Consider the following 17,255-nt stretch of genomic DNA (forward strand, 5'->3'; position numbering starts at 1 on the left):
GCATGTGGGAAGAAAGGCACATTCTTGTGGAAGCCTACAATTTGCCTCCCTCCCCACCAAAGTCTCAAAGGTTTAGGAGCTGTCGTTGTTTGAGCATTGGACTAGGACTCTGGACACCAGGATCCGGCCACGTAAACCCACTGGATATATATATACCCCATGCACTTCCATGCCACTACACTTTGAAGAGGCCAGCCACAGATGCAGGCAAAATGCCAGGAATAAATTCTTCCAGAATGTGGCCCGGAAAACCCACAGAAAGCCACTGGTCAAGTTCCAGTGTTTCAGCCTTGGAGGATATGGCAATGGCAAGCCCCCTCTGAAGAAACTTTCCAAGAAAACCCTGCAATAGGTTTGCCGAAGGGACATGAAGGCACACAACAACCACAATGCCAAAGTCTTAAAGGCTTGGCACAGGTTTCCTCCACTACTAGTGTGACTCAGGCTGTTCTGATGGCAGAGCATCATGCTCCGCGTCTCTGTTGGCAAGCAGAAGAGGAGGAGATGGGGACCGGAGAGCTTCCTCTTTCTGGCCCAGTCTTGAGACGGATGGAAGGGCTGCAGCCCCGCCTGCTCCGGATGGATGACTGACTCCTTGGCCAGCCGCATTCCAGCACAGAGGGTTGCGCTTTGTAGGCCAGCACATTCCATTCTTTTCCTCCCACAAGCAGGCTTAGGAGCAGCCCTTGCCTCCCTCTGCCAAGACAGCCGCCTGTGCTCCATGGCGGCCAAGGTGGGTGGCTGGCCTCTGGCCTTCCCAGCCAAGCGTTGCAACTGACTATAAGGGGTCTGTTGCTTGGCTGTCAAAGCCTGGAAATGGGGAAGATGAGGCTCATCCTGGACTGAGCCCAGTCTGGGAACTTGGACCGGTTCAACTCTTCCACAGAGAGGTTTTTCTGTACTTGCAGTCCTCACTTTACCTTAGTAGAAGCAGCGGGGCAAATGGTTCTGTGGAATGGCTTAACCTGGGAAAGGAGGACCGTGCAGGAGAGTATTTGGCCCTCAGCATCTCCACACTCTTTCAGCCTCAAGTGGATGGCAATGGCAACCCGCCTCTGAAGAAACTTGCCAAGAGAACCTCACAATAGGTTCTCCTTGTTGTGTTCTTTCAAGTCATTTGTGAATTATGATGGCCCTAAGACAAACATATCATGGGGTTTTCTTGGCACGTTTCTTCAGAGGAGGCTTGCCATGGTCATCCTTTGCGGCTGCGAGTGTGTGACTTGCCCAGGGTCACCCAGTCAGTTTAGGATTGTCATAAGTCAGAAAGGACTTGGAGGTACACAACAACAACATTTCCAGGCAAAAAGCTTAGGTTTAGGTTCTCTAGTTTTTGTGGGATCTGCTTCAGGTAAGAGACACAGCTGCATGCAATTGTCCACTCAGTCAGGGAGCCTTCTATATAGCTTTGCAGTTGGCTGCACTTTGCACAGGCTAATTGTTTTAAATTAAGCTTTGCAATTTGCAAAGGCATTTAATGTCCTGTCAGAAAAATGCATTCTGCGTGCATGTTTCAATGACAAGCGGTGAGCAAATGTGGTTGCTGCTTGGTGTATAGTGTTTAATGATATCACCAGGAGTCTCCCTAGGTCTCAGGTGGAATGCTACCTCTGGTTTTGAAAAACTGCTTTAAAAATAATGTTAAGTTATGCAAGGGGCTTGCAAACAATTTTTCTGCCCCAGAAGGCTCTTCGATGCAGTTCTCCTCTTTTGGCCAGGAAAGGGTCATATGCCACCCTTGGGGCACCCAAATTTAGAAGAGCAAAAGTGTGAGGGAGTGAGCCTGGCGTAGTTACTTGAGCACTGGAATAGGACACTGGGAGACCAGCACTGAATCCCACTGGGTGACCTTTGGGCAAATCACACTCTCTCAGCCTCAGAAGAAGGCTATGGCAAACCTCTTCTGAACAAATCTTGCCAAGAAAACCCCACCAGAGAGTCATCATAAGTCAGAAACAAGTTGAAGGCACAGAAGTCAGACCTGGTGTAAGACTCCTTCCTGTGTTCCCTGTGTGCCAGGTTTTAGAAGCAACCAAAAAGTGCAGCTCAGAAGGAAAGTTCCCCCCTCCTTTCTTCCAAATGTCCATGATAGGTGATAGTAGTCTAGTATAGCTCTTAACTTCCAGCCTTTCTGCCTTGACACCACTGATGGAGAGAGGCTTCCATCTACCGGCCAAGACCTTTACTGCAGGATTAATTCAGCCTCCCATCAAGATGGGAGACTTCAGGTGGCCATAGTGGCATCCTTCCATGGTGCCATTCTTGGTCTGTTGTGCTCTGTTAGGTTGCCTGGCCATTCAGCAAAGATTCTTCACTTCTAAAGAGCCCCATAGGTTTCCTGTTGGCTTTTGTGCACTCTTCAGGAGTATTGCTTTTAAACATGTTTGTTGTTGTGTGCCTTTGAGTCATTTCCGACTTTGCGGTGACCCCAAGGAGAACCTGTTGTGGGAGGTTTTCTGGCAAGGGTTGTTCAGAGGAGGTTTGCCACTGCCTTCTCGAGGCTGAGAGAGTGTGACTTGCCCAGGGTCACCCAGTGGGCTTTTTGAGGCTGAGCTGGGAATCAAAACCAGATCTCCAAAGTCATAGTCTAACACTCAAACCACTACTAGCATGCCCTGCCCCCCCCCCCCAAGCAGAGCCTCTTTTTTGTTTATTAAGATCTCTCCTTTTTAAAACATAGGGACAATGTCCCCCCCCATGTCCCCTAGAATGCAAAAGTACTGTGTGTTTTGTGGGGATGCAACTCTCTAAGTATTCCTGGTGGACTAACACAGCATGCCCTAGTGACAGTTACCCATCCCTAGCTTAGAGCAATGACTCCTTTCGAGGTACACAAACAGTAGAAGAGTATTGCCAGCCTTCCTTGGCTCCAGTCTTTCCCACCTGCATAGGTTGCTTTATTCAAAAGTGCTCCAGAAACACTGAGAGATGCCAGCCATCCCACCGAACACATTATCCCTCCATGGCAGCATCAGGTGCACTGCTCTCGCAAGCAGTCCAGGGCCCAAGTCCATGCCGAGGGAGATGCCAGGTTAGCAAAGAGCCAGCATGGCGAAGGGCAGAAGTCCAGTCCTGGGCTGAGGCTCCTCTCGGTCCTGGGGCAAGGCAGGTCAACTCTTGCAGGTTCTGCCAGCAGCAGCCTCTTGGCCCCCCAACCTCAAGCCATCCCCCAAAAAGGCAGCCTTGGTAGAAGAGAGAGAGGGAGCCCTGCTCCAAAGCCAGCCCTGGAAAGGAAAAGGCCTGTGCGCTCTCCATGCTCCCACGTCATTCAGACAAGAGGCTGTGGATTTTGGTCAGGAGGACATCCGAGTCGGAACCTGGAAATCCAAAGAGATGAGCGTTAGCTTCGAAGGTAAGCTTTTGGACTTCATTTGTAAAAAGGAGAGCGCTTCATTTCCAGCAGAGCCTTGAAACCTTAGTGATGGCACTTGTACATTTCGTGTGAAATCCTTTTAAAAGGCTGGGCAGTATTCTGTTGTTGTTGTGTGCCTTCAAGTCATTTCCAACTCATGGTGACCCTATAGTAAATCTATCATGTGGTTTTGTTGGAAGGATTTGTTCAGAGGAGATTTGCCGTAGCCTTCCTCGGAGAAAGTTTGACGTGCCCTAGGCCACCCAATGTGTTTCCATGACCAAGTGGGGATTCGAACTCTGGTCTTTCAGAGTTAAATTAATGGATTTCAAAATGCTGTTGAAAAATTTTAGCGTTTGGGCTGACAAATTAATTTTTAGCACATTGTTAAGAAGCTTTGCATTCAGAACAAGGGTGGGAACTGAATGACAACCTCCCAAATAAGTTGTGGGACTTCAGCTCCCAGAAATCCTCACCATTGGGAATGCTGGGTTGCTGGGAGCTCATAACCCCCACCAGCCCTCTCCCCAAAACCCATTTTTTAAAATGTAGCATGATTTGGGAGTTATTTCTGCTTGAAAACTCCCCAGAAAGTGCTCCAAAATGTAGGAGAGCATCTTCAGCTTACTCTCATTGTCCCCCAGAACCCTCCCTCCCACGACCTTCATTTTTCTCAAAATCCCTCTCTCAAAATGGCAACCAGAAGTGACATTGTGTGACCATAGTTTGGGAGAGTGAGGCCTTTGGGGAAGCAGATGGATAGGGGTTTAATGTTGAGGAGACGGGAAGCATGATTGCAAGAACATAGTGCCAGAGATCTTCCATCTTCTCCCATCACTTGGTGGTGGAGTTGAAGATGGTAGCACTCTTTCCCGTTGCTTAATACAAATTTTACTGCTTTCCACTGTCGCTTTGCAAATTGGGGTTGGGTTGCATGGTTCTGTCTGCACCACTTTATATGCTCAAATGTACAATCTCTCTCTGAAATCATTCCAAAGCCCCAACCTTTCCCCTTTACCTGCTGATTCTTTCCTCCGAGACCATCTTCTGCAAGGAGAAGACAACAATGAAAATTAGTTTTAGAATTTTAGAAAATTAGTGCATTAGCATAAGCAATGGTTGTGGTGACTGCAACAGGCTTTCCACAACATTGTGGAAAGTATTGTAGTGGCACAATGGGAGGTAAGGCCCCCAATGCTGGAAAGGCATGGCCACAAAGGGATTGCTAGTCTTAAGGTTACCCAGCCCAGACAGAAAGGAATTGGAGCACTGCCGAGAGAGCTTTGACCACTACACACAACTGTACTCACTTAAGTAAAAGGAAGGCCCAGGCAATTAGCAAGAAGGAAACACAGTCTGTCACGATCCAGATCATTTGGTAGGTGGCACGAGGCTGGAAGAGAGGGAACAGAGGATGGGTGATGAAGCCAGAAGGGCCACGGAAATGGCAGAAATGGTGACCTGAAGATTGAAATGTAAGACATGGAAAAAGAGGAGGTCTGGTCACTCTGTCCAGGCTTCCAGGAGAGACTCCAATTCCCAGAACCGATCAGAGAAGGTGATGCTGGTCTTCCCTTCCCCAAAGCAGTCTTACCAGCAGCCAGAGTGGGCGCTCCATCCCTTGCAACACCTGGCAGGCGTTGGTGGTGACCGAACTGGCGCCTGTGCACCACAAGACGGAGAAGAGCCAGGGGGCATTCACCACGTAGAGGTTGACCGAGATGTTTTCGCGACGGTATTCCCTGCGGGGGGAAAAAGTGGATGCACAGAGAAGGAGCAAGTCAACTTTCGTGACCTCAAAATGGCCAGATATTTGCTAAGATTAAAAGATACAGCTGTGTTAAGTCTATAGAATCAGTATGTAAAGAGATCTTGTAGCACCTTTGAGACTCATTGCAAGAAAGAAGTTGGCAGCATGAAGTTTTGTGGACCTGAGTCTACTTCCTCAGATGAATTTGCTAACTTATGCTGCTTTTACAGAAGTACTGACCTGTCCCCTTGCCACCCATCCCAATCTCTCACCGGATTTCTGCGCTGCTCAGGTTCTGGTAGGGCAGGTTGACGCGCAGCGGCTCCTCCGTCTCATTGCTGAGCCTCTTCCGCTTGTAGATCTGCCGGAACCTGGGCACTCGCTGCTTCACCTGTTCGCGAAAACCGTCAGGAAGCCACAGGATCTGAAGGTGAAAATGGGCAGAGGAAGGAGGAATGATGCTGTAGAGAGGCCTTTGCTTCCTACCACCCTCAGCCACATGAGTCTTACAAGGGGTGAGTAAAGTGCAGCTCTTGTGCTTTGTATAAGAATGAAGATGTAAGGTGGGTGTTCCTAATGTGACATGGAATAGGCTATGAGAGCAGGGATCTTCATGGGGAATGTGGAAAAGTATAGAGCTTGAAATGCCACAAACCTGCTGGCATCGTGGTATACATAGGTATAAGTCAACCTTATATAGATCTGTTTCTGGTTGTTGTGGAGGCTAGTGTTCCTAGGAATGTGGGGCATACAAAAATTTGGGAACCACTGAGTTGGGCTGAGTTTCTTGAGGCAAACTCCCCTTCTTCCCTCCCTCCAGTGTTGGGACATTGGCACATTCAGCAGGGAGGACCGCTCACCTGCTCCGGAGCAATGCCCGACCGCAGGATGGTCTCCACAGTGATGTTGACAAGGCGCTCGTACTGGGGGTCATCTTCTGGCCGGAGGTCGAACATGATGGATACGTTGTGCTTCTTGGCCTCAGACAGCAGCCACTTGAGGGACAGGACCCGCTGGGCGCCTGCCAGGGCCCGATCCTCACTTGAGAGGCTACTTGCTGTGGGGAAGGGGCGCTTCTGGTAGAGCGGAGGGAGCCAATGAGGCCACGACCCAGAGCCTGGGTGCTCCAGACCCCTCTCACTTCACCCCCAACCCTACTCCAAAGGGACTGGATAGGCAGCCAACCCACATTGGTTTTGCCCCTCTCAGTGAACTCACTTGCCTGCTCTGATTTGCGTCTCTAAATAGAGCTCCTTCGCTCTAGGGCTCTGACTGAACTTTAAAAGACCTGCCCAAGGTGCTCAGCTTGTTTTAAGAATAGGTGTAGCACCCTGGATATCTCCTCTAAACATTAGACTAAAGCCTGCAGGAGATTCACCACCCCACCCAAGCATGGCAGCCACCGGATAGGGCTTTGTGCAAAAATGCAAAGCCTCCTGTTCAAGCAGCCCCTGGAAAATTGGTCACCCATCTAAAAACTATAACAAAAAGGACTCTCTCTAGACAGCAGGCATCCTGCAATAAAAAATAAAAGGCAATGCAATCCAATCCAGATGGCTCATGCAAGCAAGCCAAGTTGCATTTTTAGGCTCTCCAAAATTGTCCTGCAAGCTGTGTACCATTTCTCACCTGCAGGAACCAGCTGCCAGCATCCAGTTGCTGCAACTCCATCCAGTTGAAAGAAGTGGCATTGGCCTTTGCCCTCTCTGGAAAAATCTTCTGGACATTGGTAGTCCGGGTGAGTTTCTCATCATGCATGAGGAAAGGAACATTGTCCGCACTGGAGGGGAAGGAAGAGGAGTTTGCCTCAGCAGTGGATTCATCATTCATGGCTAAAGGATGAGTGAAGAGCCCTGAAAGGTGCCTCACACGAGGACCAAGAGGTCACTTCTTTTGAAAGATGGCTTTTAGGCCCCTTACCTCACCAGGACGTCAGTCTCCAAGACACTCACACCGCAACGGATGGCCTTCTGGAAGGACATCAGAGTGTTCTCAGGTGCAAGCTGGAAGAAGAAGAGAGAGACAGGTAAATGTGAGGGGCACAGGAGTGCAATTCCATCCACATCTTGCTGTAGGGCTTCCCATGGGTCAGTGAGCTGTCTCAGCAGAAATTGGCCACAATGGCTTTCCTCTTGAAAATATTTTTTCATTATCCTGAAGGACATCAGAAAGGGGGTGCCTGATACTCACCATGGGGGCTCCCCGGTGCCCAAAGAGAGCCGGTTTGGGGGGCAGCTGGCTGGGCTCCATGAGGCAAGGCGAGTCGATGCCCAGAGGAGCCAGATACAAAGCCAAAACGGCACCCAGATACACCAGCAGGAGAAGGATCTTGAGAGCTATGGAAAAAGATAGACAGAGGAGGCAGGTGAGATGCTGGTGGAAGAAAAGGGTTTGGCTTGTAAGGTTGGAAAGGTCTATGATTCCTCCCCAATACCTGTATGGGATGTACGGTAAAAGCAGCTGGCTACTGGCCAGGCGAGGAAGGTCATGCCCACCACAGCTCCGATGTGCAGGAAGGGACCCAAAGCCTGGCCAGACAGAAAGATGAGTCAGACGGTCAGTTTGGACTTCCCAGGGGAGGCTACCTTGCCACAGGAAGACAGAGGAAGGAAGGAAGGAAGGAAGGAAGGAAGGAAGGAAGGAAGGAAGGAAGGAAGGGGGAAGACATGTGAGGGGATTTCTAAATGCTAAATAAAAGCCCTTCAGCAGTATGTGCCTCAAAGCTGCAGCTCCCTTAGCTTGTATGTAAACCTGGGCCCAGGTCCTGCTTATTTAGGGGAACGTGTCTACTTTCCAAATTTTTCTGGTCCCTACAGACCTGGAGGATTTTGCTGTTCCCTGCCAGTCTCCATCCACTGTATGGACCTACAACCAACACTTACAACCTGTCCGACTTGTTTCCTACTCCTCCTTCTGGGTGTCACCCCTAAGAAGCAGACGGTATCAATACTCCCAGCGGTTTGGAACAGGAATGTAAAGAATGCTCACAAGTTTTCTCACCCTTCCTGAGAAAGGGCGTCCCCACATACTGTGACACCTTGTCAAGAAAATGGTCCACTGCCATGAGCTTTATCACATTCCATAACACTTTGGACTCTGTTTGCAGTTGGAAAAGTGGGATGGCAGAGGATTACTTGGAGCTGTCCCTGCAGAATATGCAATGTTCATAGTGCAGCTGCAGCTGTTATAGACTGTTTTCTCTGAGCCAGTTGCATGCTCTTACCTGAAGGGAGATGCGGGCGCTTTCCCACTGCTCTGACCATTGGACTTCCAGCCCCACAAAAGCAGCAGCCACTGCAAGTACCGTCAAAACAAGGAGACCCTTCAAGAAAGCAGAGGGAGAAAGGGAAAGATCTAAGAAAGGCAACCCAGTAGTGGATTTTCAAGAACTTCCACTGCCCTAGATCAAGCTTCCTCAACCTATGGCTCTTGTTGGGTTTGAACTCCCATCATCCTCTCTCAGCTCTGGTACCAGGGAAGACCCTTTAAGCAAGGACAGTTCCACTTGTGTTTTCCATGCAGACCTTAGCCTACTGTTGGCACTCAATGAAGTCCAGTTGGAATTACAGGATTACAGAATTGGAAGGGGCTTCAAAGGCTATATAGTCTAACCCAAAGTTAGGGTTACCTTGTGTAGCCAATGGAGGTTCAGAGGCTGGTGGCAGAGCTGTAGGCAGATTGCTAGAACCTGGGATTAAAAAGAGAGAAAGGTTAGAAACGCAAGGAACCACTTCTGTTGATCAGCTTCCATTATGAGAATTTTAGAGATCATGGCAGGGCATAGGAAGAGTCCATTTTGGGATGACAATTCCCCAAATCCCCTACTCAGCATAGGAATTATACTCTGAGCTGAGCCTCCTTAGGCTTGATGCAGAAGTGCAGTAAATAACGCAGCACTAAGAAAGAGAGCAATTGTTATTGAGTCCTCCTGGGAATAATAATAAAAAACTGTCTGCAACCTATCCCAGCTACAATTACTTGGGAGTAAGCTCAGTCTAGCATAGTGGTTTTGGTGTACAACTACAACTCTGAAGATCAGGGTTCGATTCCCAGTTCAGCCATGAAACCCACTGGATGACCTTGGATAAGTGACACACTCTCAGCCTCAGAGGATGGCAATGGCAAACCCCCTCTGAACCTTGCAAAAAACCAAACAAACCATGATACGTTCCCCTTAGGATCATCGTAAGTCGGAAACAACTTTGAAGGCACACAACAACAACAACAGCAACAAAGCTCCACTGACCCGTCAAAGGGCATTTTGCACTTGCAAGAACATCAGTTGTTTCTGGGTTAATGGAAGGGAAAAGCTGTGTGGGCAAGGAGGCAAAATTAAGGAATCACCTTCCTGCTAATCTTGAGAGCCCTTCCCGATTTCAAAACAGCTCCAGGGGCTCTGTATATCAGGTTTGGGACCCAGCCATGCCTGATCCTCCCTTCCCTTGGGTCTGAAGGGGTGTGTATGTGTGCGCACACTATCTCTTGCCAATCCAGATCTACTGCAGTTTGAAGGTGGCATCCTGGGAGGGCTGTTTGGGCTGCATCCACACTGGAGAAATAACCTGGTTTAGTACTGTTTTAACTGCTCTGCTCTGGGCCCCGCAACATACTCCAACTCCCAGAATTCGATAGCCTTGAGCCAGGGCAATTAAAGCAGTGCCAAACCGGGTTATTTCTTCAGTGAGGATGCAGTCCTGCATGCATTCCCAAAGGGACCTCCTGTTTCCAAAGCTGCTTCCAGGTTTCATGCATATCTGTCTGGTTTTGCAGGACATAGAAATAACAGCAGCCACCCTCTTGCAATTGACTTGGCAAAATTTACCCATACGCCTTCAATGCATATTTATGCCTCAAGGGAGGGAAGAAGGGCTTTGCTGCTCTTAACAGCAACTGCAACGACAGAAGTCAACTGGTAATTTTTACTAAGTAGGTTTAATTTTGCCTTTCCCCGAAGGATACTCTGAGAGCGGTCGTCTTTTCTGAGGCAGCTGCATCAATTTAAAACCTGATTTATATCCTGCCTTCCATCCAAAAAACGGTGCTCAAGGCTGCTTGCAACAAGACTAATAAAAAAAAAGAAACCGTATTAAGTTATAATAAAAAAGAAGCCAGAAAAGGCAATGATATCAAAACACACGTTGTCCTGTGAAGACACTGTTGAATTAAAGAAAGAAAACCATTTCAAAGTGCATAATTTCACTAGCACCCTTAGGCCCTGTGTATTTAAGCCACTTTGGAGCTGCAATGTAGAGATGCTGCTAGGAACGCCCTGCATCAGATGGAAAAATACGACTCTAAAGGCCCAAGAGACCCTGGGAATTGGACCCTTTTGTAATCCGAAGTAGGGCCGAAGTAGGGTGAAATGGGGCTGATGCCATTCCTGGCAAAAGAGACAGAGACCAGTCCATACCAGGAGCAGGGAGGAGTAGGTCACCAGCGTCGCCGTTGCAGATATCATGACCACTGACCAGTCCAGCCACCAGTCTGTCTTGCGGAAAATGAACCTGTTGGGAAGAAAGAAGAACCAGGGAGATGTTATGGCAAAGCTAGATAGAGATGGATAGGTGGGTTTGTATAAAGTCACTGAACTGAAAGAGATCCCAGAAATCAGATGGTCATTGGTGTCACTAGGGTTGGTGGTAACTCATGCTGTCACCCCCAGACTTGCAACCAGATTGGGCCACTATGGGAGAAAAAGGTACACTTGTCACCAACAACTGGGGGACTGGGGAACCCAAGGGGACTGTCATGTTTTTTGTGGGTTTTTTGGGCTATGTTGCCATGTTCTAAAAGAGTTTCTTCCTGACATTTCACCAGCTAGAAGAAACTCTTCTAGAACATGGCCACATAGCCCGAAAAACCCACAAAAAACTATGGATGCCGGCCATGAAAGCCTTCAACTTCACATTGGACTGTCATGTCTTGGGTTCTTCCAGTCTACCTGCCTGAAAGGGTCCAGGACCCATATGGTGATGGGCAAGATCTGCAAGAGGTCATCATGGTGTGCCTACAACATCCTTGAAGCCTCTAGGCAGGTGGACCAGGTCCTTCTCAGGACCTTCAATCTCTGGGAGCCCCAGTCTACCCTACACTTGAAGGCAGACCTGAGTTGTCACCCGGTGTGGTCCACATTCCCCTAGAAACATCCCTGCATCTAGTAGTTGAACCCCTGACCTGTTGCACACAGGTAAAGAGCTCCTGTTAGGTAGGCATCTTCCAATGAAGGGGAGTCTACCACCTTCCAAGGGAATCCATTCCACTACTGAACATCTCTCATTGTTAGGAAGTCCTTCCTCATGCCAGAACCAGAGGTTCTCAACATTTGGTCCTCCAGATACCCAGATTTGGACTTCAGACCCCACAACTGGTCAGCAATGGTCACACTGGGTGAGGGATTCTGGGAGGTGAAGTAAAAAAGAGATGGAGGAGTAAAAGTGGAGAATCCCTGTGCCAGACAGTGGGCATGCCCTGTTTCCAAAAAGCATTACAGAATCACAAAATGGAAAGAGATGCCAAGGGCCATATAGCTAGTTTCGCGCCAGAATTCACAACCAAAGCATCACTGAGAAATGGCCTTCTAAGTAATGTTTGAAAACCTCCAACGAAGGCGACCCTTTCACCTTCTTTGATAAAGCAGCTCTAACTGTCTGGAAGTCCATCCTAACGTTTAGTTCAGTGATGGCGAACCTATGGCACGCGTGCCAGAGGTGGCACTCAGAGCCCTCTCTGTGGGCACACATGCTATCACCCTAGCACAGAGTTTGCCAGAGTTTCTTACTAGAAAGCCAGAGGGACGTGGCACTTTGCAATAAATAAGTGGGGTCCAGGTTGCAGTTTGGGCACTCGATCTGTAAAAGGTTCTCCATCACTGGTTTAGTTGGAATCTCCTTTCTTGTAATTTATTATCGGTTTGGGTCCTGGTCTCTGGAGCAGCAGAAAACCTGCTTGCTCCATCATCTATTGGGGGTCCTTTGGCTATTTAGAGATAGCTTATCATATTGCCTGCGGATGTTTGTGCCTCCTACTCACTCATTGAGGTTGTGGAAATCGTTGAGGGTCACGAGGGCGAAATACAACCAGGCCAGGGTGAAAAGGCACACGAAGAAGAGGAAGAAGACCCAGGCACAGTCACACTGCAAAGAGGAGGAAAGAGATAGGAAAAGACAACAAATCCCATCTTAGGATCCTGTGGAAAGTAGTTCTTGAGCTTTGGGTAACACACTCTCTTAACCTTGCTCCAGACACATGAAGCTAGTTCTCTGTGGAGTACATGCACTCTGCACATGCTTAAGATACTCTCATGCGAGTTGAAGTCCATTTACCAAGTGTTTAGGGGTAAGGAACATTTTTTGGGGGAAGGCGTCCTCCCACTGCGCTGCCCACTCACTTTGCTGGTGGCCAGGCCTTTCTTGTTGCGACTCCAGCGGCAGGTATAAAAACCCAGCAAGCAGGTGGCACACAGGTTGCAGTATCCCTCATCCTTCGCCATGATGTGAGAGTGTGTCTGGGCACTGAACCCTACAGGGAAAAAGAATACAGAACCCATTGATTTGGCTTGTGGCAATTCTGGGGTGGGTGAGATGCACAGTGATGGATACACAGCTGGGGGGGGGGACAGTTTTTTTGGATTGCAACCCAGAATGCTGTATGGTGCATTCTGAGAGTTGCAGTCCAAAATCCTGACCTTTTCCCCACGCTCTGGAATTGGAACTGGATGGAAAGAAGTAGGAAGGCAACAGCCTAGGTTTGAAATTAAGACTCCTTGTTCATCATTTCTAGCCGTTCCGAAAAGCAAAACAGGAACAGATGTCCCAGTCTGCAGATTTGCAAACAAGATTCTCCGTTTCCTGCTGTCATGGCCCTGGAAAAAAAAGGTGCAGGTGGAGTCCCAGAAGAAGCTAATCCAGATTCAGGCACCCGGCCAACGGAAACTAAATGCAACCGGCCCGGCCAGCCACACCTGAGCCGCCCCACAAACTGCAGGCTGGAGCAAGCCCACAAAGCAAGGAGCCGACCTAGTATGCGACTTAACCCTACCTTTTCTGCAAAGAGACAGATGACACATGAAGGTGACAAAACAAGATGATGCGGCACATCCACGCACCACTCTGACTTCTAGTTTTGTGAAGGAAAGCAACACAGCACCCTTTGGTGAAGATGCATTCTGCATAACTTAACTTATTTTATGCATTTATTTGTGCACAAAATGTTCATCAGGTGCCCCCCAAAATACGCTCACCTGGAGCAAACGTTGGTAAATGGTGTGAGTGTTGGTACTTAGAAGTTCCAGATTCCAGTTCCCACGAAATGTATGCACAGATCAGGTTCGTCTCATGCTCAGGCTTCTGTGGTATAAGTATACACTCATGCACTTCTGTGTTGGTTGGTTGCGTTACACCACCCAGCATTGTGCAACTGGCTCTGCCCCTGCCAATTGGCCTGCATTTTGTCCCCTTGTGCAATGGGGAATAATAATGTACGGTTGCTATTTCTGCAATCCCAGTGAGTTAAATTGAATACTGATGAATAGTTATGCACCATGCAAGAATGCAACCGGAACCCTTCTTGGTTATTCCCAAATACAGTAGATCAAATGAATCGATTGTTGGTGAGTCAACACAAAGGTGAATCATTCCAACAGATTCATTCATTATTCTCCAGCTGGAGACCCAACCATAGGATTTAGTCCATCATGAAGTCAATGTAGTTGTTGCACAATGGCCAAAAAAGTACAAAGCAGAATTCACAAAGGTGTATGACACCAACAGAATTCAAGCCCCTCTCTTTCCCCTATCTCAGCCTTAATCTACCTCGCAGGGATGTTGTAAAGAGGGGAGTCATGAAGGAAAGGTGGAAAATATATGTAACAAATTCAGAATATACAGTGGGCCCTTGTTATCCACTGGAGTTTGGTTCCAGGACCCTCTGTGGATAACAAAATCCATGGATGCTCAAGTCCCATTCAATCCAATGGCATAACAAAATGGTGTCGCTTATATCAAATGGAAAATCAAGGTTTGCTATTTGGAATTAATGCTTTTCCGGAATATTTTCAAGCTGTGGATGCTTGAATCCATGGATAAAAATTCTGTGGATAAGGAGGGCTGATTGTATAAATTAAGACCGAAAACCCACTGAGATCACAAGCCTGGGATGCATCTGCATTGTAGAAATAATGCACTTTGACACCACTTTAAGTGCTGCAGCTCCATGCTATAGAATCCCAGGGTTTGTAGTTTCACAAGGTTCTTCCACCTTCTCAGCCAAAGAGTGTTTGTGGCTCACAAAACCAAAAATCCCAGGATTCTGTAGCATAGCACCATGGCAGCCAAAGTGATGTCAAGCTGCATTATTTCTACAGCGTAGATGCACCAGCATGGGTTTGGGAAGCAGATCTGTGGCCGTTATACCTAAAAGACCCTGCAAAGCTGTACATCTGAGAATAAAGAAAATTAAAGGAGATTTCCCTCGATACTCTGCACAACTGCAAGGAAGTTTGGCACACACAAAATAGACATTCTTGCGCTCAATGGTGGAGTGACCTCTTCCAGGCCTTGTGTGTGTGTATGCATTTGTAAGGAAGAGAAGTCCTTTTGAGAGGCAGCCTTGCAAGAGGCCTCTCTGGACGCTGGGAAGGGATTGCTATGGAAACTAGAGAGGTTTGGGGGCTCTGGTGTGGAAAGCTGAGTCCAAAGAAGGCAGAGAGGGTCAAGTGGCGAGGAAGAAAAGGCCCAAGAGAAGAGGAAAATTGGGCTCCAAGGCTCAGAAAGCAAGCTTTCTTGTCTCCTTCTGAGGCTATAGGATCACCCTATTGAAAGTGTAGGATGGCAAGGAGCACTCCCTGGCACCATTTGGGGATGCCAAGGCACCCTTTGCAGAAAGGCAGTTGGCAACAGGCCCAGTTCGCTGCAAGCAAAGGCATTGTGAAACTTGGAGGGGTGTGAGAAAGCCAGTGAAAAATGAGAGACAAATCAAACCAGAGCTTGGGAAGGTTCGTTTCTTGGACTGCCACTCCCAGAATCCCCCAGCTGACATGTTTCCAATTGTATGGCTCCCCTTCCCTCAAAAGCCTCCAGGAGCATCAATGCACTGTTTGCAGGGGTTGCAGCCACCATCCTGCACCGTTTAACACAAAACTGTTCATTTCTCCCAACCAGAACTGGACTTCTGGACACTTCTGGGCTTTCTTGTGGTCCTGCGGGTGGGAGTCCGTTTTTGGCAGCCTGCATGGCCCCAGCTGGTCCCCAAACCAAAAAATTGCCTCTCTTGTCAGGAATCTCTCTTTCTTTTGTGTGCAAAGATGTGAAATCTGGTAAAGGTAAAGAAAAGGAAGAATTGCTATGGAAAGGAGAATAAAAAGAGACAGAGAGGAAATTGCTGCTATGGAAAGGGATAAAAAGAAGGAAGAATTGCTATGGAAAGGAGAACAAAGAACAAGGGAAAGGGAAAGAACTGCTACTTTGGAAAAGAGAGCAATAGAAAGGAAAGAAGAAGAAGGCAAAGAGAAAGAGAAGGAAGAGTTGCTCTTTCCTCCAAAGAGAGGAAAGAGCTGTTGCTTGAGTCCTGGAGCAGGACAAGAAGAGCACAACCGAGAGTCCCAATCTTGTTCTGCCTTTCCAGCAGCCCCCCTTGTCCCCCCCAAAGCTCCCAAAGAAACTTGTATTGGGGGAAACACCCCCAGCCCCCTTAGGCCCTGTGCTGGCTGCTCCTTCAGCCTTGGCTCCAGGAGAGGAGAGGGAAAGGGGGACCCCCAGAGCTCCCCTATTCTGCCCCCTTCCAGCCAAATGCACCCCTTCCCATCCCTTGCAGAGCTGCTTCCAGATGGGCTCCTTACCTGGCCAAGGCGCAGGTGGCTCCCTGCAGAAGCCCAAGCAGCCTCTCCGGATCCAGGCTGCCTTCCTTCCTTCCTCCTGCTCCTCCTCTTCCTCCTCCTCTTGACTCACCTGGGAAGAAGGGAGGGAGGAGACCTGGGCAAGGGCTGGAGCTCTCCTGGGCCTCCTGCTCCCAGACTTGGGGGGCTCAGACCCCTCCCCAAAAATCAACCTTGCAAAGGAAAGGCAGCAGGAGCCTAGGAGGAGAGGCGCTCCCTCTGCCTTGCCTTTGCGCTCCACCAAGAGTCCCCAAGTTTTCCTTTCTTGCAGGCAGCAGCCCACCACGATCCTTGCAAAGGGGGGCAAAGAGGCCAGGGAAAGGGAAAGGCTGGAACCCCTCCCCAAGATAGGGTCTTTGGGGGTCCCCTTCCTTCCCTTGGGGGCTCTTTTTTCCAAGCCCCCAAGTTCCAGGTCGCCTCCTTTGCGCCTGTTGCGCGCAAGAGATGGAAGAGCCCTTAGAGACTTTGCAAAAGTTCCCTTTGCCTTTTTGGAGGGGGGTTTAAAGAGGCCCCTCTGGAAGGGCTACAAGAAGAGGAGGAGGAGGCAGCAGCAGAGGGATTGCAAAGGCATTGCTGGACACACAAAAGAAGCAACCCTCAGCACCAGCCATTCCTCCCAGAGAGAACTCCGAAGAGTTAAAAAGAGCAGCTCCCTGGCAGCAAAAGGTGGACCAGAAATGGGGACTGCAGCCAAGAAAGGAGGAGATCACAGGAAAGAAGAAGGCGAAGGGAACAAGAAAGGAGGGGGCCAGGAATAAGAAGGGCACCCATGGAAGAATTAGAGAAGATCCTAAAGAGCATACAATTGGCATTAAATGTAGTAGAGAGGTCCTTATAGCACCTTTGAGACTCATGGAAAGAAAGAAGTTGGCAGCCGGAACTTTCCTAGACCTCAGTCTCCTTCCTCAGATGCATTTAGATGCAATAATAATAATAATAATATAGAGAGAGATTTTGCAGCACCTTTGAGACTCATGGAAAGAAAGACGTTGGTAGCCGGTCAGCCGGAGCTTTCCTAGACCTCAGTCTCCTTCCTCAGATGCATTTGGTGCATCATCATCATCATGTTAAACACTGCAGGATCGGCCAGCCACCTATTCAAAAGACAAGCCACTACCCCTAGAATTCAAGGTACAGCCGTGTTAATATGGAAAACCTGTTTGCAAATCCTTCAACCATCAGGAAGTCCTGGCACAGCCTCTAGATGCCACCTGGGTCCTCAGATGGTGACCCTATTTCTTGGCAAGATGTATTCCGGGGAGATTTGCCATTGCATCCCTCTA

General features: G+C 48.7%; 1 protein-coding gene and 1 long non-coding RNA gene across 5 annotated transcripts; one reads left to right on the forward strand and one right to left on the reverse strand.

The window, feature by feature from the left end:
* Positions 1 to 2,868: 2,868 nt before the first annotated feature.
* Positions 2,869 to 16,622, reverse strand: GDPD2 (glycerophosphodiester phosphodiesterase domain containing 2). Of its 4 annotated transcripts, none has more exons than XM_042479872.1 (16): positions 15,937 to 16,622; positions 12,490 to 12,620; positions 12,132 to 12,235; positions 10,513 to 10,606; positions 8,731 to 8,790; positions 8,326 to 8,424; positions 7,537 to 7,630; positions 7,293 to 7,438; positions 7,023 to 7,105; positions 6,732 to 6,882; positions 5,963 to 6,178; positions 5,375 to 5,526; positions 4,947 to 5,094; positions 4,663 to 4,745; positions 4,371 to 4,399; positions 2,869 to 3,317 (listed from the first exon to the last, which is right to left on the reverse strand). In XM_042479872.1, the coding sequence occupies exons 2-16, from the start codon at positions 12,589 to 12,591 to the stop codon at positions 3,265 to 3,267; spliced, it is 1,614 nt and encodes a 537-aa protein (XP_042335806.1). In that variant the 5' UTR covers positions 12,592 to 12,620; positions 15,937 to 16,622; the 3' UTR covers positions 2,869 to 3,264. The 4 variants fall into 4 exon arrangements, with proteins under 4 accessions (XP_042335806.1, XP_042335803.1, XP_042335802.1 ...); XM_042479869.1 differs by lacking the exon at positions 15,937 to 16,622 and adding an exon at positions 13,342 to 13,510 and having other exon boundaries at positions 5,963 to 6,175; XM_042479868.1 differs by lacking the exon at positions 15,937 to 16,622 and adding an exon at positions 13,342 to 13,510.
* On the forward strand, positions 6,873 to 13,010 carry LOC121937045. Its single transcript, XR_006105073.1, has 3 exons — positions 6,873 to 7,128; positions 7,919 to 10,666; positions 12,882 to 13,010. It is a non-coding gene; the product is annotated as an uncharacterized LOC121937045 (long non-coding RNA).
* Positions 16,623 to 17,255: the final 633 nt, after the last annotated feature.

This window comes from Sceloporus undulatus, chromosome 7 (assembly GCF_019175285.1).
Source record: "Sceloporus undulatus isolate JIND9_A2432 ecotype Alabama chromosome 7, SceUnd_v1.1, whole genome shotgun sequence".
Classification (NCBI taxonomy): domain Eukaryota; kingdom Metazoa; phylum Chordata; class Lepidosauria; order Squamata; family Phrynosomatidae; genus Sceloporus; species Sceloporus undulatus.

Bases quoted from the DNA above. Each gene is read 5' to 3' on its own strand.
- GDPD2 (XM_042479868.1), bottom strand. From the start codon at position 13,510: ATGCTGGGTGGTGTAACGCAACCAACCAACACAGAAGTGCATGAGTGT. The intron at 10,607-12,131 runs GTGAGTAGGAGG...TCTTCCCAACAG, and splicing joins GATTTCCACAACCTCAATGA to GTTCATTTTCCGCAAGACAG. The intron at 7,106-7,292 runs GTGAGTATCAGG...TTCTTCTTCCAG, and splicing joins GGCACCGGGGAGCCCCCATG to CTTGCACCTGAGAACACTCT.